This window comes from Kryptolebias marmoratus, linkage group LG15, assembly GCF_001649575.2.
Source record: "Kryptolebias marmoratus isolate JLee-2015 linkage group LG15, ASM164957v2, whole genome shotgun sequence".
In the NCBI taxonomy this organism is placed as follows: domain Eukaryota; kingdom Metazoa; phylum Chordata; class Actinopteri; order Cyprinodontiformes; family Rivulidae; genus Kryptolebias; species Kryptolebias marmoratus.
Window position 1 is genome coordinate 24,511,752 of NC_051444.1, and position 27,884 is coordinate 24,539,635.

The window sequence follows — 27,884 nt, forward strand, 5'->3', positions numbered from 1 at the left end:
ACGCTACGGCTCCGACGTGTTCGAAAAAGTAAACAACACAAACAACAAACAGGATACTGCAAACATTGGTCACCAGGAATGTCAATTTATTATTTTGAGAAACGATACAATCTTTATTAAGACGTGTTTTAGAGCAAAAAAAAAAAATGTTTGTAGAAAAATTGTGGTCTTCTGCAAAAAACAAGCATCTGTGGTCTTTTCAAGTAACAGCTTACAGTGACTGAGCCAAGCCTGAGATATTCAATCTTTAATATTAGTTCCTTTCTATTAAACATGAAGCTTTTTCATTCCTAATTACACTCACTGAAGCATTATTCAGAAAACAAGCCCCGGCCTAAAAGAGGAAGGGCTTTTATTCAGCGGGGCGATCCCAGGAGTTTGGTAGGAGGGGAGGCGAGGTTCCTCCTGGAACTGCTCAGATATCTAGGAACAAGGAATGCCGCCTCCTCACACCTTATACCTCACCATCTGCAGCTGGACACACATCTGTCTTTTATTGGCCGTTTTTCACACTGAGCATTTTCTCCTGGAACAAAAAAACAAAAACAAAATTTCATTTGCGTATGCATCATATGTTGATCAGTAGAATCAGAAAAAGAAACAAAACAACGCTTTACTTTAATCATGGCTTCCAGCTTGATGGCGTCGGCGGCAAACTTGCGGATGCCGTCGGACAGCTTCTCCACGGCCATGCGGTCCTCGTTGTGCTGCCAGCGGAAGTCCTTCTCGCCCAGGTGGACCTTCTCCAGATCGCAGGCCTTGGCTGTGAAATGAAACCAGTAAAATGAGCGGGAAACCAGAGCAGGAGTTGTTGCAGACTTCTCTTCAGGTTGTTTTCTACTGAAACAAGTCACTGCTTACAGCAAGAGGTCATTTTGATTTCCCTTTTGTTATGTTTAAGATATTCTCAGATGATCAAAAGTCACCATGTTTCAGTTTTCAACATAATGTTTAAACAAATAATTTGAGGCCAGTCTTTGCACTGTAAGCGGTTTTAAAAGGTGAGCTGGAAACAGATCTTGTGATCTGGTTTTTACATTTGGATATTAAAGATAAATACACTTAATTAAAGGAAATAAACTTGACAAGAACTTTTATATTATTTCCATTTTTCTCTCCAAAAGATTTTGTCAACAATATTTATCCTCCCCCCCAACCATGAGCTTGACATGTTTTATTGTCATTAATACACATCATTTTGCATCATTACTGTCTGTTTTTTGTGTTTGTGTGTTTTGCTGTCATACATTATCCCATCTAAACTCATCTCGTTTTATCTCCATGAACTGAGACATCGATTTTAGCCACACCTGCATTATTATTTATACAAGCCACAGCTATTACACAGAGCGTAATTAATAAAAACCAATGACACAACTGGTATAACCTGTGTTTTCAGTCACTTCTGTGTGAATATTAATGTGCTCTCCTGACACATTTCTACAACTCGGAGAAGTTGTTCCTGTTCAGCGTAGTACCTTTCTCCACACTGAGCGCTTCGGTGACCGAGCTGTGGTCCTGGCTGAGCTCCGCCAGCAGCCCAGGGGAGATGGTGAGCAGGTCACAACCAGCCAGCGCCTTCACTTCCCCCGTGTTTCTGAAGGAGGCTCCCATCACCACGGTGCTGTAACCAAACTTCTTGTAGTAGTTGTAAATCTTTGTCACGCTGATCACACCTAGAAGAGAAGAAATAATAACTGAAAAGGTGGAACATCCCGATTCTGGATCAAAAGCGATATTAGAAGCTCCACATTTGACTTTAAGGTTGCAGAGGAAATAAAATACTAACAGAATTGCAGCACCCACTCAGGCTTAATTTGGTAATTAAAAAGAAACCTAACAGACTTAATATTTGTTTTCCTGCTTTCTGACAGAACTAGCTAACAAGGAACTACCTTGATGAAGAATATCCACTTTAAATATTTAGAAAACCTCTTATTAGTGAATGTCTTGCACTAAAATGATCATCTACAGGACTTTTGCAGAGGGGAAACTGACTTTTAAACTAAACATTTAAAACCTTGGCACTACTGCCAGCTGAACAAAAAACACACTTCTGTGCAGGTGTAGGGTTAAATTAACTCAGTAACTTTAGGGAACGAGACACATCGGTTCCACTGGCTGCATCTTTTGAGTCTTTCTGGCATTGTTACCTGGGAAAGAAGCAGCTCAGTGACGACAGCAAATGGTTTTACTGCCATTGTTCACAAGCTGTCATTAACCAGAGATGAGCAGGTTCTCCTACAGCTTCACTCCTCTCAGGTTAGAGTCATCTGTCAGCTAACAGCTATATATAGAACGGCAATAAATTCCTCTCTTCACTCCAACTCCCTATTCCCACCAGTTCTCTGGAAACTAAAAGCTTAAAGAAAACATGTCACAATTAATTTAGCTTGGTAAAAAAACAATACATCATGATATGATGCTTCCATATGCTTTTTTAGTAATAATAATAATAATAATGCATATGAATGTAAATATTTAAGTACTTTTAAACAGTATCTTTAACAGCAGCTGTAGTGCAAGGACAGAAAATTGAAAGGTTTTTGCAGTAAATTAAATATACTTGAAAGTAAATAGAGTTTTATAAGTCCAATTTAAAGTAAATAAACACTTCTACTTTGTCCGTGCATGAAAACAGAAACAGAGTGCCTTTAAATGTTTTAATCCCACCTGCACACTGACAACTGTATCTAAAATGACTGAAATGTAGAACAGAAATGTGACAAATTTTATGTTTTTTGTTAACTGGTGTCACATTTCTTGTCACTTATTGTACGTGTTGCGTTATAAAATTATACTCTTTCTACACATGTTCAAATTAAACCCCTAATTTTAATGCATTGAGCAGAAACTTCAACATCTTTTCTTCTGCATTGTGCGATTTCTAAAATGATCTAAACATTCGCATTTCATGAAATTTAAGGTTGTTTTGCTTTGTAATGCTGACAGATCAGTCCATTAAAAAAAAAAAAACACTGCCACCTTGCCACTGGAAAAAAAAAAAAAGTTTCTAAGAAGTTATCAAGTGACTAAATTTAACAACTAACAAGATGAGCTGCAGGACACTATTACAAAAGACATTACATAAAGAACGAGGCGACATTGAAGGCAAAGAGAGAAAGTTTAAAAACAGTGTTTTTAAAATGTTTTCTTCACTGGGAAAAACTTAATACAGTTTATTTCTCTTCATGTAGATATAAAGTTTAAAGAAACTAATTTTGTGATCCGTTTTAATGAAATAAAAAGAATCATATCAAGTAAAAGCGTCCTGATGGTTTAAAGACTCACTCGTGTCCAATTTTTCTCCTTAAATTTCAGAATGGTTGTTGTTACCTGGGTCCTCGTGCGGCTCGAAGGTTTTGCGGTCGGTGTTCTCCTTGTGCCAGTCGAGGATTCGCCCAACGAAGGGCGATATTAGTGTCACCTTTGCCTCTGCACAGGCCACAGCCTGAGCAAAAGAGAACAGCAGCGTCATGTTGCAGTGAACGCCGTGCTTCTCCTCAAGCTCCCTGTAAAAAAAAAACACACACAAAGCACATTTTCTATTAAAAGATCAAAAATAGCAAATTACACCAAGAGAAAGCACCACCTTTCCCTATTTTTTCTTTTTCAAACTACCTCCTTAAAAGTTAAAAGCTGAAAAACAAGCAGATTCAGTTTGAATATTTTAAACTCCTTCTGTAATCAAAAGCTGAAAGTTTTCTCTTAATTTTGATCAGTGCTGATTTGAATTTTGGACTTTAGCGAATAGTAAAAACTTCATCTGTCACATTTCGCATTGCTTCCATTCCTTTCAGGGTGGAGTGTCTGAAGTTCCCATGCAGATTGATTACGTGTTTATCTGCACATTACTAATTGGTGCAATAAATATCTGGTTGCCAGGTCATCTCCTTGTGGCGATGTTTCTAAAAAAAAAAAAAGAACAACCTCCCCCCCCTTTGTATTGTAAGAATAAACACCTTTTAAAAACTTACAAAGGAAGTCAATTAAAAAGGAATTTGCCTTCTTTTTTTAAGTCAGGGTCGTGCAGGTTGCTTCTAGATAACAATTCAGAGTCCAACTGTTATTTAATTTAAGGAGCAGGACCTCACATATTCTGCATTCCTTTCCCCAGCCTTAGACCTGAGGGGAGAGGTGATGGCTTGGGTGTTGTTTGGATGTGTCGACACGGACAAATGAGCACTCGTAGGTGGATAGAAGCGTGCTTTTTTTTTAGTGTCAACTTATTTAGTTGACCGCTTCAAACTAATTAAAATAAGTCTGCACAAATGCCTTTCAGAACAAACTGCACTAACCATGACATTTTATTTACAATTAGGGCTTAAAAGTCACTGCTGAATGAAGGTGATAATCAAGCAAGTCAAAGAAAAAAAGCTGTCATTCTAATAGTGATAGACTGTAATATTAACAGTTCAGTTTTTCCTGCTCCTGTGGTTTAAATCCCTTTTCATGAGATGTCAGAGGACATGCAGATTTTTATCCTCCAGGGATTGCAGCAGAGCAGCTCCCATCGTCACCTACATGTTGCTGAGAGCTGTCCATATGGTAGCTGGAGGAGCAATTCCCACTAAAAACTTCTCCTCGTTTCAAAATAAATAGATAAATTAAAATGACGTCTCTGTACACATTCCCCCCTGTAACAAATAACCCAGTCAGTCATGGCTTGTTTAGCAGAGAAGTGACACCCATCACTGGGTCATTTCACAGCACGGTGAAATAAACAGCCTGCTACACTCGTTACCCGATGGTGCGTCAACAGTTAGACTGACTGCAAAACACAATTAGGACCAACTAAAAGACAAAAATCCACCCGATCTCAAAGTGCAATACATTACAACTACAAATAAATACAATTATAACAGGAAGAGTGCAACACAAATAGCATGCGACTCATTGTTCCCTCATGTTTCTCTTTATTGTTCTTATTCGTCTTTTATTCACCATTCCTTATTGCTAAGTCATTTTATTATGGTTATTTTCTCTCGACTCTAAGCTCAGCACAAGAACTCCCCATGTACCCAGACTGACTGTATGCGTACACATGATAAATAAAGACTAACTTTAATATTGTATTTCCCCATCACGATCGGTTTCCCCAAGCAAATTTGTTGTTTTAAGTCATTGAATTTTAAGAAAAGATGAAGATTTTTGTCTGTTTTTGTCCTTTGTAGCAGGGAAAAACCACACCCTGATGGCCAGAAATCTACTACACTTAAGTGGGGCAACAACTTGACACAACATTGCCCATCTAACCAGCTAACAGCAGCATCTCTGGCTCCAGACCTTAGTTTACAAAAAGCAGAATACCAGAAGTAGTAATATTCTGCAATACTTGAATGTACTTTGTGAGGATTAAAGAAAGAATCTTTTAACTGAATTTTTTTCCCTACACCTAATTATATTACAACCCCTTCTGAATATCATAGTTCTGACTTTCATCCTTTATCTGTGCTTAGGATCTGCAAAAGTGACCTGAAAGAGAAACTCAAAGTTACAGAGCGCTGTGGGACGGAGGAGGGTCCACTGGAAGGAACCATACTGGCTTTCTCCAAAAATACCAAAAAAAGTCACTAAGTTGCACAAGGTCACTTTGTTGCTAGCAACAAAGTGACCTTGTGCAACTTAGTGACTTTAAATTGGCAACAGTGCTTGTCCCCAGGTCCAACCTGCTCTGCTCAGCTAAAACTTTGGCTCTGGCTCGCTTTCTCTGTTAAAAGCAGCATCAGTTTATTTTCTGTATCATAAATAGATCGGATGGCTTTAACAGGACCACAACAAAGAACCCCCCCCTCATTTTTTCAGATGACAGAAATAAGTTAGGACAATGGAGAACTTTAATCCCTGACTTTGTGTAGTAAAACAGCCTAATAATTACCTCCGATAATCAGAGTTTTAGTTTTAGAGCAATATTTGCGTTTGAGAGGCTCCAGACTCCAGATTTGTAGCTAAAAAGATGGTGTTGAAGTGTGGCTCTTATTTATTTATTCTAAATCTCCATTTACTGTTATTGCAATAAATATTATGAAGATGAAGTCCATACCACCCACCTCTTGTAGATATGCTGCCATGAGTTTCAAGGCACACACAGACTGAAGCTAAACTACAACAGTCAAAGTGTAAAGAAGAGCCACAACTACTGGGATGTAGGAGTGAATACTTATTATTGCATACTCACTTGCCCGCCTGGATTCCCTCCCATGTTGAAGACAGTTTGATGAGCACACGCTCCTTGCTGATGCCCGCCTCCTCGTAGAGCGCAATCAGCTTCAAGGCCCTTGCCACCATTTCATCTTTATCAAAGGACAATCTGTAAGACACAACAAAGACCACAAGATGTGAGCACTCAAGAGTTTTAAATAACTACATTTATAAGACATCCTAATTTCAACTAATAGAAATATCTGTAAGGGTTGTTTTTTGACTCATCTTCTGTCGAATAACTTAATAGTTTCAGACCTGTTTTAATTACCTGCCTCACTTCTGTGTCCACTAAGGACTCTCAGGAAGAAACTAGTTGTTTAAATGTTATTCTGTTTCATTAAACTTGAAAATTACGGCAGTAAATTTCAGCTTCTTTTTTACTTTGTAAGATCAGTTATCTAGCTGTGAGGCACCTGATCCAGGAATTCACTGCCAGATGGATGCACAGAGAACCCTACTCATTTTATTTTTCTAAATATTTGTTGTTTATTCAGGATTTTGGATTCTGTTAACTTTCAATATTTACTAAAATTTAGGGCTGCAACTAACGATAATTTCAATAATCGATTAATCAGGCGATTATTTTCTCGATTAATCGGTCGTCTTGAAATTCATTCATTCAGTCATTCATTTTGGCCCATATAAAAAAGTTATCTGTATGTAAAGGAGTAGGTTGATGTAAAACTTTTACTACTTTCTTATTTTTAAATAAATCAATATAAATTCAATTCAACATTCTCACTTTATATACTTAGCTCTCAAGCAGAAAATAACAATAGCTTATTTACCACCCATGTTTCACATCTCTAAAAAAACTTACAACTAAATCAATTAAACACACACACTACAAGTACCATTAAAACAATTAATTACAAAAATAAGTAGATGTAAATTTAGTTATTAAATGTTGCCTCACTCTTCACTTGCATACAGTGATCGACCCATGACTAAACATTACTTTGTGATGCCACCGGGTGGCGCTGAAAGCAGCGTGCAGTTTCCTGTATGCTAACTGCTGCTAACAGAGCTAACAGAGCTAGTTCTGCTGCTTAACAACTTTAAGACTAAACACAAAACCCTATTCAGCAGATTCTAACCTGCAGTGAGTAAAATATGCCCCCCAAAACGGTAATGGAGTAGCATAAAGAAAGTTTGCAGGGAGGAAGAGGAGCCGTAGCTTCTTCATCATCATATGGAGCGGACAGTTTTTTTTGTTTTTTTTTTAACGGAGCGGACGGAGCAATGACTTATATTTGGGACGGAGTTTGTTCAGCAAACGCGCTGTGGGTGACGTCACCGTTTCCGCGACAACGTTAGTGACGCATAAATTGCGCGACACATATCGATAATGAAATTTGTCGCCAACGCTTTTCATTATCGAATTTTATCGATTCATTGTTGCAGCCCTACTAAAATTAAAAGTTTATTGGTCACAGGGCTGCTGACTGACTAAAGACGTTGCATAGAATAAAAAATCTTAAATTTCAGCACACAGTTTGATTTAAGTATGACCAAACTTTATATAAAGCACAATCATGTGGCGGGGCCTCGAGCAATTTTCCTAAAAATATACTGTACGTGTACAAGCATCACATTTGAAAAAGCATGTAGCCAAGCAGTCTGACCATCAGCTGTTTTACTTCAAGTCCTGAGTGACTGCAAGCATTAAAGGCTTCTCTCAAATTGAGAAAAGGTTCAACAGTGAACATTAAATTAAGTTTGCAGCCGTAATGTGACTGGAGGTTTGAACCTACCTGGCATCCACCTCCGTCGAGACTCTGCCTGGAACCTTCTTGAGGATCTCGAGTCCAAAACTCACAAAGAGCTTATCCATCGTGTGAGCTACCTGCTCCTCTTCAGCTCTTCCAAAAGGGGAAACAAAAAAAAAAAGAAAAGCTTTTTGCTCAATGTCTGGTTTCAAACTAAGGTTTGCCTTCAGGCGTTTGATATCAGTAAATATAAAAGAAACAGATCATTATGATGTTTGCATCGTCTTACTCCCGCGTGCAAATCCTTACCCTCCTTTGGCAATGCCATATTTAATGGCCTGATCCAACAGACTCTGGTAGGCTGGCATCTTAGCAGCAGCTAGGATCAGAGACGGGTTGGTGGTTGCATCTTGAGGCTTGTACTCGTCGATGGCTGCAAGATTGGAGAGCGAAACAGATGACCACACACTCGGATATTTTACAAAACAACAAATGAAGTGTATCCACAGTTGTGAGCCCATGACTACACCGAGATTCCCAAACACTTCTAAAATGCACTTCTGAATGTTCAGTGATAAATTAAATGAGGCTCATTCAACGCCTCATTTTAAACATGAAGAATAATGGCTTGATCAGTGACATGATTGCAGAATCTAGATAGATTTTTTAAAAGTACACGCATACACACTCACATGAACACACACACTGCTGTGCTCAGGAAGAAAATGGTGCCATCTAGTGTGTAAATATGTTGGTCCAATATTCTCTTTATACTTTTAGTCAGGAAAGGCAGCTGGACTTCAGTGCATCTTTTGTGGATATACAGTTTACACATTTTAAAAGAAAGACTTGAGTAGGGTCAAGGAGGAATCATTTAATAACACACTACTTAAAAATCAGCTAATTGCTTGAGCCGTTTTTTGTTCTCATACTTCATGAAGAAGGTGCCGAAAGTACATCTTAAATATCTTTAAATTGACTGGAAAAAGCCAGGCATAGCACTGAAGTAATTACATACTCAGTGCAGATCTTTGAAGCATGTTACAAATAAAAATTATTAGAGTTTAAACATTATATTCATAACCAAAGAGCCTTGACATCAGATGGGTCAAACTCAAGGCCGGCGAGCCAGAAATGGTTTTTGTTACAATTTTTTCCCGGCCCCGGAGATAATTTCTTGATGCCATAAAACTGGTCTGCAAATCTCTATTATTATTATCAGGTCTTAGAAATTTGCCTTTAAAATGTGATCCCTTTTCTTTGAATCAAAAAGTTATAATTCTAAGTTTTAGATGATGTCTTGGATAAGGTTATTCATCTACCTGTATGAATAATTTCTCGATAAATTGATATATAAAGCAGTTTGACCCCTCTTCTTTACACGAAGCACGGTGATTTGTGCGCCATGTCCAGTCGGTGCAGCCAGCTTTTCAGCCTCAGGACAAAGCCAGCCTCTGTTCATACGCTCATCTTGTGGCTTCTTCTTCTGAACAGAAACCCCTTTTGCACCTCAGTAGGCCTGGACTGCACAGGCGTGATTAACCTTTTAAAAGCTGATTTAGCAACATTCTACGAACCGGAGGCAGAAAAAAGGTTTTGTAAGCTTCCTTCAATTTAATAGTCAACCACTGCAGACGTCTTTTGCAACTTGTTACCTACAACAACGTCGGTTTTACTTGTACTTTGTTTTGAGTAGAAACATAATACTCTAAATACTATATAAAGCATTAATTTTTGGCACAACTTTGGTTGCTGCTTTACTTTTGCAGACATGGGATTTGAAATTGCATAAAGAATAATAAATCAAATACTCTAAAAACATGTCTTTATGCGACTATAAGTTAAAGCAGAGTGTTACAAAAAGAAAAAAAGAAAAAAAAAAAAAAAAAATCAGCCATATGACATTCTCTAAAAACTACTTTGTGAGTACCAAAAGATAAGCTTAAATAGAAATTAAATCTCAATTATTTACAACACTTTCCCCATAACCTACAGGTGAAATTTGTTTTCAGCACCAAATCTGCGTACCTGAAAAAAGGTGAGATACAATTAAATGTCACATTTTATTTTAACAAGGGTTTCCTTTAAACACTTTATACTTCTGCAAAATAATCAACATAATTTACATAGGTGTGAAGGCAGCCTCTCTGCTGACTTTTTGTCACACAATCACGAAACAAACGTGTGTTCTTACAACACATTTAACCATGGTGAAACAGGCCCCCGCTTGATGTTAACATCCAAGCTTGCAGCAAGTGAACTGATTGCAAAGGCCTCTTGCAACACAAAACCTAGATTACAGGAACTAAACAGAGTTTTTAGTGGGAAGATAATGTCAGGTAATCTTAAAAACCCCAGCTGCTTCTCTTATCAGAAAGTCAGCATTTGTTTTTATTGACAAAGCTGTCCGAATTTGCCACTGCTATTGAAATAAAGCTGCGCATATTTCTGTGCTGTGTGAAAGACACCACTGATACAACACATACCGACCTGAACAAGAATTTACGCTCACACTTTTGTTGTGTCGAACCAAAGGTGGTACGCTGCCAGATAAATGATCAATTGCATAGTTTTAAACCCTAATTTGTTGTGCCTTGAAATGCTGAAACCACCTAACAAATAAGTGGAAAAAAAAAGGGTTCCTTAAATTTAACTACGACACTCATTCTTGCTTAACTTTACAAGAAATTACATTTTCTGCAAAGGAGACGACTGAAAATTAGGTATTTAGTATTTTATTCCACCTCTTTGTAAAAGAAAAGTGCATGAGTTCTTTAAATAGATTACTGAACGACATTCTCATCTGGGAATATAATAAGGGAGTTTGCTTATTGTTTTCTGTGTTGTGGCCAGCTGGCTGAATAAAACAAGACGATAACATTAAAAAAACAACAACAATCGAACAATTGACGCTATGGTTTGTAACCGGTTGTTTTACAAATAATAAAGGAAGGATTTAATTTAACTAATGTGTTTGAAGGACCAACACGGCAGACCCCAAAATAATTAAACGGACAACCCTCTTGAAAAAAAGCACACAATGACAAAGATGAATATAGTGTATTCTGATTTTACAGACAAAAACATCGCTTCAGAACACCTCATTATTTTTTTCTTTGCCTAAACAAGCTGTGTTATGATTTATTTAAATCTGTTCAAGCGCATTAAAGGCTCTTCTACAAGTATAGATAGGCACAAACTTAAACAAAAGCCAAACAAGGACAGTAATTAAAAAGTGGCCATGCATAAACTCCACTCCTGGTGTAAGGGTGAGCCACTATTATTCAGTTTTCCAGCGTCAAAAACCGGTTCTGTCAAGTCATCCTGACTCTGCAGGCTGGGCAAAGGCAACTAGCTGGTTTGCATCACGGACAGGGTAAAATAGACTTACTGCCGACTGTTCCTCATTCCCAGCCTCTGAGAAACACCACCTTATCTCTGGGAGGCATGAAAAATCAAAAGGGGACATACAAGGAAGAAGGAAGAGAAAAACAAAACAAAACTGCCTCCTGTTGCATGTCAACATTAGGTTAACGTGAAGCTAACATGTTTGTCAGGGCACTAGTGGCATTTACTCAACCTACACTTTTACTGCAACATGAAACTTGAAGGCATACTGTTAGTGCAAGTGAAAAACGCCACAAAACACCAACTATTGTCCCTTTAGTGGAAGATAAACATGATGTTTGGAGCTAGCGCAGTTAGCTGCAACAGCAGTTAAACAGTTAGATTAACGCTACAGATAACAATTACCGGATTAACAGGAAACCTCGGAAATTTAATTGTAAACTGGCGGAAAGCAACATTTGTAATTGTAAAGCTAAAGCTAACCTTACTCGGTAAGACTAACTAGTGATAGCCTATATGCTCACACCCACTCTTCGTGGTGTGGTCCTGTCGGTCAGTCACATCAAAATCTGGTCACTCAGTTAGCATGCGATGCTAGTGAGCTAACGTTAGCATTCGGACGTGTTCGTTTTTTTATTTTAATTTTTGTGTTACCATGAAAGTCTCCCGTGTCCGCTACCACCACAGTGAACTTCTTCAGCTGGTTTAGCGCCGACTCCATCTTCCTGCGTTTGTCTGGTGACCCGCTAGACATGCTGAGCGCCGACTGGGACCCTTTTATACACAGAAAACACGTGAGAGTAGAGCGAGCGAGCGGACAGAGAGAGTGTCCGAGCGACGGGAGCGCGCACCGGCGCTCGGGAGGAAGGGGTAGGAACCGGGAGCGCGCAGGTTAGTTTCAGGAAGTGAGTGTGTGTGTGTGTGTGTGGAGGACAGCAAAGGAGGAAATACATCAAAAACTACCAAAAGTTCAGTTTTCTGAACTTGAACTCCGAAACTAAAATATGCCATGTCTTTTCAAGATTCAAGAGAATTAACTTATACATAATTAATATTACTACTCTTCCTTCAGCTGCTTTTTAAATACTCTCCAGTTTATATTGCATTCCATTTATTAAGTAAATGGTCATGCCTCCCATCACTACTGAAGATTGTCTTCTAAGTGAAAACATGAGACATACTGACATTTTTGGACACTTGTATTCCTTGTGGTTTACAAAAGCGGGACACAGTGGATGGCAGTGCAGGGTTCAGGGGAACACATACGGACATTTTGTCAGACTGCATTCAGCATCAAGGCAACAACATTCTGACTGAAGGACCACTTTAGTACTTGATGAACTACAGCCACCTAAACACTGGACAGAACCCACTTTGTAAACAGAAATCTAACGATATAAGGTTTGCATTATGAGCTTTAACTAAACCTTTTTGCCTAAACCTTATAGGCATCTGCTCTGACTTCTTTCGTTTATTTTATTGTTCGTTCATAAATTACTATATTACACAATTATGGAGGAAGGTTGACTTTATATACTGGACTCCAGTTAACGCAGAACGTCGATTAAATCCATCACATGACAGGTGGAGTCGTTGTGTAAGCAGCCTTACAGACTGTACCTCCACTCTTTTTATTTAGCTTTTATAAACAGTGTAGTGACATTTATAGTGTTAATAGTAAACTGGTATGTGCATTAATGAGCAAGGGTATGTTAATTCACAAATGCCATACATCCATAAACACTTCAACCAGCTATAGCTATAATTAATCATAAAATGTTTATGAGTTTTAATGAACAGCGCATATCTCTAAAAAGAAAACATTTTGTTCTGGTAACATGCAAATGGGAACATTTTACTTTCCTGCAATAGCATTTAAATACATTTTGCAAATTACTAAATATTAGCCACGCGGAGAAAGTGTTACTTAGAATCTTTAATTACACTAAAAGAATAGAAACTCCTCCGCAATTACAGGGTGTACCGTTGCAAATGATGTTGTTTTAATTGCTTGATTATGTCCTTAACTGTTCTGAGACCGAACATTTTCCAGCCCTCCAGCCACGGCTTCCCCTAACATCAGTCTTATTTGGAACCATATGAGAGCAGTTTCATTTCAGAAGCCATTACAGCGGTCACAATCGCTTCTCTTGCCTGCCAGCGAGTGTGCTTGTCCTCAAAAGCAATGCATGAACTCGCCAGTCCCCAGGGCTATCCAGCACAGTGGCTGTGTCATATGTTCACAGCCTTGTGAGACTGCTTTGCAAAGGTATTAAAGTTCAATAGTATCTTTTATTTGTTTTTGGTGGCTAATTGATAAAGCACCGGTGGATGCCAAAGATTAGATTAGAGTGCAGGTCCTAAGCAAATAAAAGGAAAAAGGCAAGGATAATTAATATCTGAGCTTCTGCCTGAAAGGAAAAAAAGACACCTATAGGATTTAATTAGAGTGCCAGACAAAAAGCATCACTGCACTTTGTGTCCATTTTTTTACCTTCTTTCCTAGTAATTTGAAGCACCTGAGTAGATTAGTATGTTACTTGCTGTATCAATTGATGTTTAGTACATAGGATGGCTATGTACTCACTTCTGTCAGCCTGCCCCCAGGGCAGCTGTGGCTACAGTGTAGCTTACTGCCAACAGTGTGTGAATGTGTGTGTAAACGGGTGAATGACGGATTGTAGTGTAAAGCGCTTTTGGTGTCCTTGGACTAGATAAAGCGCTATACAATTGCAGAACATTTACCATTTACCAAATGATGGTTTTCCTGATGTGAGTTTCCAGTTGTGCAGTGAACCATTAGGCTGTGTACAAAGAATTAGTGCATCTTTTTGTGACACAGTGTCAGAGCGATCAAATCTTTTCAAATATTGTTATGGCCTGAGGCTATTTGGAGCTCAAGAGAGAAGTTAATTTTGGACTTTCAGAGAAGTTGGAATAAGCCAAACACTATTGTTCATTCTGGGTGCAAACATGGAGGTTATAGATAGAAACAGACTGGATGAATCTTTTGAGTTAGCTTTCCGTGCCAGGACAAGAAAGGACACTCCTTTTGGATAAGATATACAGTCAGTCTGCCTCTTCAGTTGATCTACTTGGGTTTTTATATGCGTCGCATTCATCAATGAGTCATAGTAATTATTTTTCTTTGGGATTTTTTTAAAATCGAAGTCAAGAGATGAAGTTTCTGCTGGAAGATGCAAATGTATGCAAAGCTCCGAAAGTACACTGAAAAAAAAAATCATTAATTTGTGCATTCTTAAAAGGAATGCCAGGCCTTTAATTTAAATGTAACTTAACCCCCCTGAAGCCTTCAAAAGAAAGAGAAGATAGAGAGAGGTAGAGAAGCCTTTTTATGTAACTTTGGATCACTCTGACCCAAAGGCCACAGGAGGGTTTAAGTCTGAATTTGAATCATTATCTCCTGTTTACAATTATATTGTCACTGAAAAAAAGCTACTATGAAAGCATTTGTATTTATACTTTTATAAAATTGCAAATAATTTCCACAATCACCAGTGAAAAAAAAACAAAAACGAGTATCAGCTCTACATAGTTCCTTTTTTCTCATTCATTGCTATATATTTATTGTCCACTAGATGTCCCCATTTAGTCACTATTACTATCCTTTTTTTACGGGTCAGTGCTGCATGTTGAGTGAAAAGGAAGACAGGGAGGGAGTCTGGAAAGGACCAACTTGAGAAGTTTTGTCATGCACTTAGTTTAGCTTAGTTTGGAAGAGAGGGACAGCAGAGCGCAGCGTGTAAGATAAGCGAGAGGTAAGTCTTCTTCTCTCCCTCGCATTTATACATCTGTCAACTTCTTCTTGACTGTCTGCTTCTCAAATTTACGCTTTATTGTGTAACCTCGACACAGACAACAGTGATCCTGTAATGTAGATTTAACTTTGATAAATTGTGAGCTTTTGTGGGGTGAGTTTGTTTGATTAAAAGGGATGAACTACATCCAGATCCCATTCATCTTGAGCGAATTTGTTAATGAGAGTTGCACTCCGTTTATTCAAGGGCTGGATTACATTAATCATACTTAACGCTGTGTGGCTCCTGCATTAAAATCCCTCATTAATGCTTTGTTTTCTTGTTTTTAAACTCCGCTTTTGTTGTTGCGTTATTGTGACATTATTGTGGAAACAGGCTGATGTGTGAGACAGGAGCCCTGTGATTGGCTGAGGCGTGTTTTCCTGGATTTGGTTGAAACAGACAGAAATAAACCTGTGGAGAGAAACAACATTTCAGAATACCAACCATTCCTTGAGCTATCCCCTCCCAGCAGCTTTTTTTTTTCCCCCTTTGGGGTTACAGAAACTTACGGCCTCGCTGACTTCTCAAAGTCGTGGTTGGCTGGCAAAGTGCAGAGGAATTTGCTGCTATACAATGTGCCCTTATGTTAGGTTAGCAGAAGGAGCATGGAGCTGTTCCATATTACATGTAGCACATTAAAAATGCATGGTATACTTAATGTAGGCAGTAAGGCTGGAATAAAATGAAATATGTCCTAAAACAGTTTTAAAAATGAAGTGTTTCTTGCATTTCCATTTCCTTCTCTTATGACATTTCATCGAATAATTGATGCATTTATTTAAATTGAGAGCTGGAAAAAAAGGAAAAAAACCCAGCTGAGCTGTCGAAATTCATCAAAACTAAAATATAGATGTGTTCATCTCTGAAATCAAGGGAAATGATTTTACTATTTGTGCTGATTCTTAGCTGTCATGTAGTTTCCTTGCAGAGTGAAACGCCGCAATTTATGCATATTGACCACAACAGAACAAAGTAAAAAAATTACAACTACAAGATGTTCTCAAGAAAGGTAACATACTTGTCTGCTAGAAAAACACATTTTAGCATGTAGCTACTTTTCTTTGTTTTCCTTGGGACGTCAAATGTCTCCCATCAACTCCAACATAATGCTTAAAGTTTGCAGTTTTTTTTTACAGTACTTGCAGGTAAAATGGGTTTTAATATTCAAACAGTCTCCTGCTCACTGTGAAGCTGCAGTCAGAGATTGTTGTTCTTTCGGCTGCTCCCGTCTTCAGGGGTCGCCACAGCAGGGCAAACTGGCACAAAAGATTCGGCCATTGTTTTACGCCAGATGCCCTTCCAGACCCCACATGGGCTCCAACTCGCAGCCTCGGGGTTATGAGACCACAGCACTGACCATCAAGCTGCTACGGCTCCAAGCTGCAGTCAGAGGTCCTCTTGACTTATACAATTTTTTTTAGCAATTTAAGATTTACGAGATTTATCGCCTGAGGAAACCTGACCACAAAGTTCAAGCTTCTTTTTAACATGTAGTTTTTTTCCATTTAGGCTCCATATTTGTTTAATAAGTAAAACTCTAGCATTAAAAGAGGGTGTAGTTTTTCCCTTGACTGTATATAAAAGTATATAACGAAGGGAAGCAATGTTTCTCTTGTTCAGTGGTTTGTTGAGAGAGAGAGCTACTGGAGATTCAGCAGCCTCACTGCCCGGGGAATGAAGCCGTTGCACATTCTGGTTGTTCTTGAAATGATGGAACAGTATTGTCTTCCAGATGGCAGGAGGTTAAACAGCTTGTGGGCAAGGTGAGAAGAATCTTTCACAATACCGAGGGCTCTTTTCTTGCATCTCTCCACAAAAAACTGAGTGTAAGGGGGGGGAGAGTGAGACCCTGATGACTCTCTTCGCCTTTTTTCACCACACATTGCAGGGTCTTCCACTCATTCACACCGCTGTTACCACATCATAAAGTGATGCAGCTGGTCAGGATGCTCTTCGTAGTAAAGATGGTGAGAATCAGATTTCTTTTTCTACAATCCACAATCAGCTCTTAAGTTTCACCGACTTTAGGAAACAAATTGTTGTCTCCACACCGGCTCACTAGCTGTTCCATCTTAGCTCTATTATCGTTGTTGATGAGTCCCACCACTGTTGTGTCATCAGCAAATTTAACGAGCTGGTTTGTGCTGAATTCAGCAGGACAGCCATGTGTCAGCAGAGTGAAGGACAAAGGACTGAGTACACATCCTTGAGGGACCCCCTGTGAGACGGACTGTGACAAATTACCACCAACACAAGCTGTTTGTTGTCTTCCTAACAGAAAGTGCAAAATCCAGTTAGAGAGTGAGGTTTTCAGTCCAAGCAGAGAGATCTTCACTACGAGCTACAGTGGGATGATGAGAAGTCAAAGAACAGAATCCTGGCGTAGCTGTTTTTCTTGGCCAGATGATAAAGGCTGCAGGTGGGGCGTTTGTGATTGTATTATATGTAGACCGACTGGCTTTATAAGCAAACTGAAGGGGGGGTCCAGAGATGGTGGGAAGCTGGATTTAATGTGATCCGTGACTAGTGGTTCAAAACACTTCATTATGACAGGCAACAGGCCTGTAGTCACTGAGGCAGGCTACAGTTGTTACAGGGACAGGGATGATGGTGGCAGATTTAAACTGCGTTAGTACAACTGTCTGCTGGAGAGAGATGTTGAAGATGTCTCAAAAATATCAGCAAACTCAGCAGCACTGTAAAAAAAAAACAATTTAACTAGCTCAATTAAAAATACAGACACTTTTGACGAAGTTAATTATCCCTGAACTACGCCGAAGCTAGCAGGCAGGCCGGATCAAACGGATCAAACGGAATAAACAAAGAACACGTACATCCTTTAAAAAGTAAAGTCATGATCTTGTTCTATATATAACCTAATAACTACAGCTCATGAAATCTCCCCAGCTCACTGTGACAGTCAGAATGCCTTGACACATTCCAGGATGTGCACTCAGTGATGAGTACGAGGCAGCTTCCTTCCTCCCCCCCACGCCCCCACCGCATGTCCTCCCACATTTCATCAGCTCCTGCATGGCTGAACTGATGATGAACTGATGGCTCGGGACAGTTGGCAGCTGCTTTTTGTTTACATTTAGCCTCGCGGATACTGACAGTTTCCAATCAGATGTTTCTCGCGTTGTTTTTTTTCTGCATGCTTTGAGGCAGTGAAAATATGTGGTGGGGGAGGACTGCTTTCTGTAATCATCGTGGCCGGTGTTGTTTGTCCCAAGTATAGCTCTGCGGTCGACTTGTGGGCTTGTCGAGGTGTGGCTACTCCCTGGATGATTGCCTTGAGCACTGCCTCTCCTGAATGTGGATATAACAAGGCTGCATTGTGCAGGTGTGTGTATGTGTGAGAAAGCACCGCTGTGCTAAATCCACTCGCCCAATTTTCTCTTTTATTTGTTCCTTTAGTGCATTTTTTTCCCCTCTCTTTCTTTGTCAGATTTCAACCAGTCCTCTCTGGCTTTGTTCTCAGACTGTATTTTATGCCTGTAATTTCAAGGCTTGTGTTCTCATAGTGGCATTTTTTTCTTCTTCTTTGGGGCTGCTTCAAGGAGAAAGGGCTGAGTATTTTATTGTGGGTAACATAAAAGGTACTTTTTCACGTTTCTGATTGGGATCTTTACTCCTCCACAACAAGAGGAGTGACTGGGTGATAACATGAATTGAAGGTATGTACGTATCTTGAGGGGAAATCAATGTACAGGACAAACAAACTGTGAAAGGGGTTTATAAAAAAATTATTTTGATTTTTTTTTTTTTCAGAACAATAAACCTTAACAGAGTGCAACTTTGCAGACTTATAAATGAGCCCACAGAGACTGCAGATAGTCCTACAAAGCATCATAAAGCCCCTATAAATTAATTATGGGGCCAAACAGACAGAGCATGAGATAAGAGGACAGGAGATTAAACTTTAATGGTGCTGATGGTTTAAATTAAGTAACAGCAAAAAGGAACATTAAGCAGAATTAAATGTTGTACTAGAGGAAATTTGTCCGCAATGTGAAAATTAATTATCCATTTATTTTAGACGTATGAGAGCATCCAGTATGCCCACTCTCAAGGCAGATGCTGGACATTGGGTGCGATAAATGTATTACAATTTAAAATGGATTATATTTATTATTTGACTGCAGTGTGTTTATTATCAGGCCCGTATTGAGTGCTGTCCTGCCCTGACAAGGAAGTGGTGGATGGGATCATTATCGCCCACTTCTGAAAGGCGTCTGTGTGGGTTAATTTGTCTGCCGTGTTTCCCAAAATATCTCAGAAAGTAATCACTGGATGAGCATCTGCAAAAGATTAACTTTCAGAGGGAAGTTGATACAAGATGGCAGCCACAGCTAAGTCACCTTAGCAAACACAGAAATGACTATATCTCTATAATTTTACAGATAATGAGCTGAAATTTGGTGTGGTTGTATCTGAGAGTTATGCCCAACACGTTCTGTAGTTGCTAACAGATCGTGCAGCACTTTTGTTTAAACTTTACCATTAACTCTTGGTTTCAAATCTGTCTGTTTGCAAAATATCTTACGAATCACAAAACAGATTTTAATGAAACTTTCAGAAAGTAATCATTGGATGCATGTATACAACTCATTAATGTTTGAAGCCAATCACGTTCAAGATGACTGTGACAGCAAAGCAAACTTAGCAAATGCAAAAATAGTTATAACTCTATCAGTTTTACAGATATTGAGTTCAAATTTGATGTGGTAATAGTGGAGAATCATCCTCATCATATAATATAAGCTCTAACAGATTGTACAAGATTTGTTAAGACTTTGTCCTTAACGATTGGCGTCAACTATGTGTGTCTGTTAGCAAACTAGCTCATAAACCACTTGATAAATTTCAATGAAACTTTCAAAAAAACAATCATTAGTTTAACATTTACAACTGATTACGTTTTGGAGTCAACCTAATTCAAGATGGCCACCACAGAAAACACAAAAATGGCTGTAACTTAGACAGTTCTAGAGATATTAAGCTAAATTTTGATGTGGTAGCAGCTGAGAGTCATTCTCAGCACATAATCCAAGCACTACACAGTTCAGTATATTTGCATATAACATTGGCATTAACTTCTGGCTCAATTCTGTTTGTCTTTTAGTAAAATATCTCATGAACCACTGGTTAAAATTTAATGAAACTCTCAGAAAGGAAAAGTTTAATGTACTTCTACAACGCATTAAAATTAGGAGTCAGCTAATCTAGTTTAGCCAACACAAAAATGGCTAAAACTCAGCCAGACTTTACAGCTATTGAGCTAAAATTTAATGTGGTAGTAGCTGAGGGTCATACACATATTCACACATACTCTGAGCACTACTGCATCACATGACACGTTGCAATTTTGCGCGACATTACACCAAACGTTATTTTTAAGGGTTGTCCGAAACGGTTATAACTTCATCATTTCTCAACATGAGATGATCTTAATCTAAAGGTGACATGTTTTATGCATCCCTTTAAGGAATGCTAGGCCTTTAAATTGAATATATGTTACAATTTGCTACTAAACAGTACGATATGATAAAATATGATGTGATATACTTTATTGCCCCCATGAAGAAATTTGTTCAGACTTAGCTCTGGGACATAAGGGTCTCTGTTCCTCCATACTACAAGTGGTTTTCTGTTTGACTACAAACTGCCTCTAAAAGTCCTGAATGGAGGGGTTTTCAGTCTGAATCTGACTGACTGTAATTCCCACTTGATGCCATAAAGTTGTTTCCATGTATTTTTGTCAGCCTGTCCTCTCAAGCGTCAAGGAATTAACGTGGCCTTTTACATTTTGAAGGGTCTCTGAGCGTCTGTGTGTTCCTCCCTGTCGAAAGCTCTGCAGAGATGTTAGTGCCTACTGAAAACCGCAAGCCATAACCACACACTCTCAGTCCTGCTGACTCCCAGTCTCACGCCCAGTTTAACACAGATAAAATGCAAGCCGGAGAGTTTTTTTCTCTTCTTCACCCACATGTCTTCATGTTGCCTCAGCCCTTTATTTTACTCTGTTAAGTGTAATTTACTCCACACAGTGGATTTGTTGCAGCTAGATACTGCACGTATTCTTTGTTAAGACAGGGAAAGAAATAACAGAGATCGTTTACATTCTGTTTGGGGTTGGATTATTTTTAACTTTCTTTTTGGTGGGACTGCAGAATAATTTTTACACAACATGTAATTGTGTGTTGCCTGTATTCCCAAGGCATCATATATATATATATATATATATATATATATATATATATATATATATATATATATATATATATATATTTGCTGTACCTTACAAAATGTCTTTTTAATGTTGCTTAAAAAATACATTTTTCTTTGCATTATTGGCTGTATGGCGAAAGGGTGATCATGTTTTTGGCCATCTGTGTGTGCTTATTTGTCTTAGCAAAATATTTTGCGAACCAAAGGGTGGATTTTAATGCATCTACACCTGATTACCTTTTGATTTAAAATGGCTGCAACAGCTAAGCAATCTTAGCAAACATAAAAATGACTATAACTCAGCCAGTTTTACAGATATTGAGCTAGAACTTGGGGTGACATTAGCTAAGAATCCAGCTCCACACACACTCCAAGCATGAACTGATCATACAAAATCTGTTTGTAAAACTTTGCTTGGAGTCAACCCTGTCTGTCTGTTTGCAAAATAGCTCTTGAACTACTGGAAAACAGTTACTGAGTGCATGTCTACTTTTGGGGTCAACCTAATTCAAGATGACCATCACAGCTAAGTGACATTTGCCAACACATAAATGGCTACAACTCAGTCAAATACAGATACTGAGCTAAAATTTGGTGTGGTGGCAGCAGAGTTTTATCCCCAACACATACGACACATTTTGCAAGATCTCACAATATCACAAGAGCTCGCACGTCACTTTGTTTACAAGGTTCGACGAAAACAGCTATGACTTCTTCCTTTCTCATCACAAGATGAGCTCAGTTTTAAATTTCGTCATGAAAGGCAGAGAGCGATATGCATCCCTTCAAGGAACGCTAGGCTTTCAATGACTTTATCAGCGATCTCAGCAACACGTTTGCTCCTGTTTAGACAAATTTCTGGGAGCCACTTGCGACTGTTTTTCGTTGATGTAATTAGATTTGGACTAACTTTGAAAAGACTGGATTCACAGACACAGATAATACTAGAACTTCAGAAGGGAAAACCAATTTCCAAGACCCTAAAATGAAAAGCATCTGTCTTGTGAAAAGATAATCCCCTTAAAAAGTGCCCATGGTCCATGACGTCTTGGAGTGTGCCACTGTGAATATAAAGTATGTTGCCACAGAACATCTCTTAAGAAAAAAAAAACCTACATATCCGACATTCCTGTTTGTAAATGGACTGTACTTGTATAGCACCTTTCTAGCCAATCAAAGAGCTTTACAACACAATCTGTGCCCTCATTTCCCCATCCACACATCCGTACAGCCCTCTGCTACATCTCTACAAAGATAATCTGAATACATCATTCAATAGAGTCTAATCAGCACTTTAGACTCCATTCATACACCGATGGGACACATTGGAGACAAAGAGGGGTTCAGTGTCTTGTCCAGGGACACTTTGACGTGTGACTGCTGCCAGGAATCGAACCTCCAACTCTCTCATTGGAGAACTGCTCTAACCACTGATCCACAACCACCAGTCTTCTAATTTAAATAAAGACATTTTGGGGTTTAAAGAAACAGCATAATCTCAGTTTTCTTGTGACATTTAAGTGGATAACTGTTCACAATGTGCGATTTGTCATCAGCTCCACAGGAAGTTTTTTTTTTTTTTTTTCTTTGTTCAAGCCCCAGCAGAGAATACAATTAAGGTTTACTGTTTGTGTTTTATTATTCACAACCACTGAACCACTTACATTTTATGGCATCAAAGCTGCTCTATTCGTTATTCTTATTGTCTTTCTGAAAAGTGAACTGAATTGCAAAATCAGCCGCAGCTTGCTCCCAGTTCCAAGCTGTAAAGATTCCCTTCATTAGCATTTGCCTTTTCTCCGTCTGACTGACTTACAGAATCTGTGACAAAACTGCTGATTCAAGGGACGATTTCGTATGCATATACGGTACAGCAGGGATTGGTTTTGATTGGTCATACAACTTGTGTTTAATGATGCTTTGAATCTACCAGATGCAGCGTTGTTATACCAATATTAAATATAATTATCGTGGAAGAGACCGCTAATTTGCAAACAAATAATTTTCAACAGAAATCAGTCACTTGCAGGGTTGAAACACTAAATCTTTTGTTATGTTCTCACGGTCAAGACGTTTCCCCTCCCAACTCTTCAAAATAAATTGAAGATAAGGCAGGCTACTTTTAGTCATTCTTGAAAAAAATGCAATTAATATGCGTTTGGCTACATTTGTATTCAGTGGTTTGACTGAAAACAGAGAACAAGCACCCAAAATCTCAAAAGTTAAAAAAAAGTTGCACTTTTTAAAAAAAAAAGAAAGACGAGAGTTTAGGAACTTGTTGTGTCCAGCTTTAGGGTTGGAAAATCATGCAAAGGTCTGGACTTCATTGCTCTTTAATAACAACATATTTGAGTTTTGACGCATCAGAACTTATTTGACTCTAAAATTCTTGTACCAATGATCAAATACCATTGGTTCCTCTAGACAGCTACCTGTCACTTTGATAATAATATTTACTATTATTTATATTTCTGTATATTAATACAAAGCAACAACAAAAAACAAACTAAAATGTACTTTTTCTGTAGTAAATGACAGCGATACCTACTCAAATATCACCTTCAATAAATAATTATAATGAACCAACCTACTTACATACCTGCCTACCAATGTTCTAGTCTTCTTTCCTTCCTTCCTACCTTCCTTCATACCTACCTTTCTACATTCCTATATTTCCATCTTTCTTCCTTCCTCCCTTCCATACTTTTATTGAGTCTCCACTAGATAATTAAGCACGAAAAGTTTGTAAATACCTACAATTTGGAAACTATTAATTATTATTTTTTCAATTTCAGTTTTAACATAAACATAGACTCGTTGAGACAAAAATCCTAACACTATGAGACGGCACGAAAAGTTACAAATATACCATCCTATCACTGATAACAGCTGTCTCCTTAACTGCCGCAGATAAAAAAAAAAGGTGAGCTGCAGCTGCTGGGGGGAACTAGTTGGTGAAAGAGATCCCTTAAAATTGTGGGAAAATTGCGAGAGAACACATGAATATTCAGTTGCGGTCTCACTTAACTCTGAGTGCTTGCGACCAAGTGACCACCGAGTTCTGAGCGGCCAGTTTTTGACAATTGCCGCCTATTTTTGTGCATTTGTGATTTAATCTCCCGGAGTACACTTTAGAAGTGATTAGAGCCAATTTTCGGTAACTATTATTTATCATCAGCATGCGTTTTAGACATGGATATTTGCCTCAAATGTTTTCTGTCAGAGGAGAGCTCCTAGGCGGGAGTCAGAACACAGCTTTAAGGATCTTAAGACGAGCTGGAGACGCCTGTAGCAAAAATCAGATCGGTTCAAGACGGGTTGGAGATGCCCACGATGACTTCTGACTAGTTTGACGTACCAAGTTTTTCAACATGCCAAGCGACGGGACTGCACAGCCTCTCAGGCGAGTAAGTTGAGAACTCTGCAAACATCGGGAGACTTTCTGGAGACTCCCTCATGAATGCTGAGTGCCAACTCCTCCCAGCCCGGTGAGATACCACCTAAAGGCCCGCTTCATCAGCTCAAACTCTCTGGTTCTTTATATCGGTGAGGACAGTAAACCCATCATTAAAAACAGTTTAAAAGTTGAATCAGTTGCCACAAAGAATCAACCAGAAATGGACACAGTATAAAAAAATTCAATTAATTCAAACTGTAAGTTATAATCTTCATATAGTAAAGTTTTAGATCTAGTTTCTTGCCCTTTTGAGAATATTTTCTGTCCCATCATAGTAACTTTGAATTTGTTTTCGTCCTGATCTGTCAGGATTTATGCACAACCTTTTTTTTTTTTAAATCTTTGATGTAAAATGTCCAGTTTAATGTCATCCATAAAGTCATGAATGTTTGGTTTATTTGGAAGCACATGCATTTTATTTTTTTTTATTTTCAAAAATGTATGAACAGATTTTCATGAAATCCTCAGGAAACGTCGAACATGGTACAAGGATGAACTGATTCAACTTTGGTGATGATCTGATAAAAGTTCGAGGTCACAGATCAGCCCGTGCTCTGACTCTGCAGCTGTATAACAGGAATGTTAAATTCCACACCTGGACACCTCAGGGGTCAGGGGTGATCACTGCTGATTTCAAGGTCCTGGGGTCAAAGGTCAACATCACAGTTGACCTGGTGCTCTAACTCTGCAGCTGTGTAATGTAGGAATATCAAACTGCACAGCTGGACACCTCATGGGTCAAAGATGATGCCTGTTGATTTCAAGGTTCATGGGGTCAAAGGTCAAGGTCACAGGTAACCCCTTTGTTAGAAACTTGTCTCTGCTCCTACATGTGCCAAGATCAGGTAAAACCTAATAAACATATTTGGATGAAATGATCAGGAAATGTTGTGGTTGTCACAAAAAACTTTGTTTTAAGTTTTGGTGGTGATCCAGATTTTTTAATCACGCTGTGGCCTTGGTGGAGGATCACGCTCTGAGTTTTTCTAGTTTTAATTTAATTCAGTTTCATACGTTTATAATAAGTTTGTTTTGAATCTAAAAGACAATGAAAAACAAATGAATGTGCTAACAGAACAAATGATGCATGTTCAATCTACTTCCTGTGATGTTGTTACTGACAGCAGTTACTTTTAGCTGAACTGCCATTTCCATCTTTTTGTTGCTTTAGTTCATAAAAAAAGAATCCAGATTGTGACGAACCTCAGGGAGCACACGGTTTTTCATCCTTATATTTTTTTATCACCTTAACAGTGAGCAATACCACTTTTTTTTTCTTGAATAGTGCTCATTACGGGAGTTTTCTTAATTTTTCTTTTTTTCGACAGCAGGATAACATAAAGAAGACTGACTAATAGAGTACTTAGATGTACTTTAGTACTTTAGATGATTCATTTAATTACATCCTCAGTCAACTCAGAGTTTCTAATGTCACATGTCATTAGGCCCTTTCAGCCATAATTTCCCCAGCACTGTAATTAATCTGCAGATAGATGCCTTTGTTCCTTTGATTACTCTGCCCTTTATAATGTCTGCTCTGTCTCGGTCAAACCTATTCGCACACAAACAACTTTTGTTATGGTGTCCTTAACTTATAAATGGATCGCTAAGCATCTCTCACGTGCAGAGGTTCCTGCGAACACTGAGCCACATCCAACTGTTTGGGTTTGTGCGGTCAAACAAAGAATGGCAGAGAGGTAAAAATGACCAAGAAGAGGATTGATTTGAAAACAAAGAGGATCAAGCTTCCAACCAAAAGGAAAATTAATCATTGTAAATGGAAAAAAACCCCCAAAAAACTGCTGCATACATACAGCATTTCGGTCCAGAGGAAATGCAAAAGCCAGAAGACCAAGAGAAGGTTTAAAAAAAACACAGAAAGATCAAATAAAGAAATTTAAGACGTAGCTTTCCTTGAAGGATTGCATGTTGCCCACAGCCTTTTATGCCACAGTTTAAAACTAAGATCATCTTATGATCAGAAATGACAGAGTTAATGTCGTTTGAGTCAAACCTTGAAAATAAAATTATGTGCGAGATCACTTGATCTCAAAAATATGCTTGTGCTCAAGGTAGGTGTTGTGAATCACTATCAGCTACCACCATAATGAATTTTAGCTCAATATCTGTAAAACTGACTGGTTTATAGCTATTTTAGTGTTTAGTAGGATCAGTTGGCTGTGGTGGCCATCTTGAGTTGGGTTGACGTCAAAAGGTAATCACTTGTAGATGTACATCCAATAATAACTTTCTGAAAGTTTCATGGAAATCGATCCAGTGGTTTATCAGATATTTTGCTAACAGACTCACATAGTTGACTCCAATAGTTAAAGGCAAAGTTTTAAACAAGCATCTTGTGCCATCTGTTAGTGCTCAACATATGTGTTGAGTATCACCCTCAGCTACTACCGCACCAAGTTTGAGCTCAGTATCTGTAGAATTAATTGTGTTATAGCCATTTCTGTGTTTGCTACGTTTGGTTAGCTGTGGCGGCCATTTTGAATAGGGCTGGCTTCAAAAGTTAATGAGTTGTAGATGTACATGCAATGTTTACTTTCTGGGAGTTTCACTCAAATCTGCCCCCTGGTTCATGAGATATTTTGCTAACAGACTCAACTGCAGACATGGACAAAAAAACATTATTGTTCCCACTTTGGTGGTGTGTGATTTCTTCACTTGATTATTAGGTTTCAAAGTTAGGTAAATATTACTTCATATAAACCTTCAATAATAAATAAATCATGTCAGTGTATACTAAAACTAGCAGGTTATTCGCTGAAAGATGCTGCAAATCAAACATACCTGTTTAACCTCCCCTCAACAGGTGTGATCACCTCATAAAGGAAGTTTCTGAGCATTCAGGTCCACAACACCAAGGAGAAAACCATCAGCGGCAAGCTCAGACAGGCAACCATTGCTGCCCATCTGTCTTATAGGTTTAGCCTTTTCAGCAGTTAGAGACCATTTTTATTCTACTGTAGAAATGATCTTTCAGAACAGGGAACATTTAACACAGTTACTAATCTTCCAGGGGCAGATGTCTCAGCGAGTTCGCCGCCAAAATCAAGCCAGGCATTCGTCAAATTACAAATATATATATATATCAGCCTGAGC

The 27,884-nt window shown here is 38.6% G+C and overlaps 2 protein-coding genes across 2 annotated transcripts in view; one reads left to right on the top strand and one right to left on the bottom strand.

The window, feature by feature from the left end:
• Positions 1–64: 64 nt before the first annotated feature.
• On the bottom strand, positions 65–12,121 carry taldo1 (transaldolase 1). Its single transcript, XM_017414174.3, has 8 exons — positions 11,916–12,121; positions 8,223–8,346; positions 7,959–8,066; positions 6,179–6,310; positions 3,337–3,512; positions 1,479–1,676; positions 618–763; positions 65–526 (listed from the first exon to the last, which is right to left on the bottom strand). The coding sequence occupies exons 1-8, from the start codon at positions 12,013–12,015 to the stop codon at positions 494–496; spliced, it is 1,017 nt and encodes a 338-aa protein (XP_017269663.1). The 5' UTR covers positions 12,016–12,121; the 3' UTR covers positions 65–493.
• A 2,797-nt stretch (positions 12,122–14,918) lies between these two features.
• Positions 14,919–27,884, top strand: part of tspan4a (tetraspanin 4a) — a 189,632-nt gene continuing 176,666 nt past the window's right edge. The window contains exon 1 of the mRNA XM_017414156.3: positions 14,919–15,040. The gene's annotated coding sequence lies outside the window, so the exon portion shown is untranslated. The remainder of the gene's footprint in view (positions 15,041–27,884) is intronic.

Coding starts and splice junctions, on each gene's coding strand:
- taldo1 (XM_017414174.3), bottom strand. CDS start 12,015: ATGTCTAGCGGGTCACCAGACAAACGCAGGAAGATGGAGTCGGCGCTA. Junction 3,513..6,178: donor GAGGGAATCCAGGCGGGCAA/GTGAGTATGCAA, acceptor TTTTTTTTACAG/GGAGCTTGAGGAGAAGCACG. Junction 527..617: donor AGCTGGAAGCCATGATTAAA/GTAAAGCGTTGT, acceptor TTTTTGTTCCAG/GAGAAAATGCTCAGTGTGAA.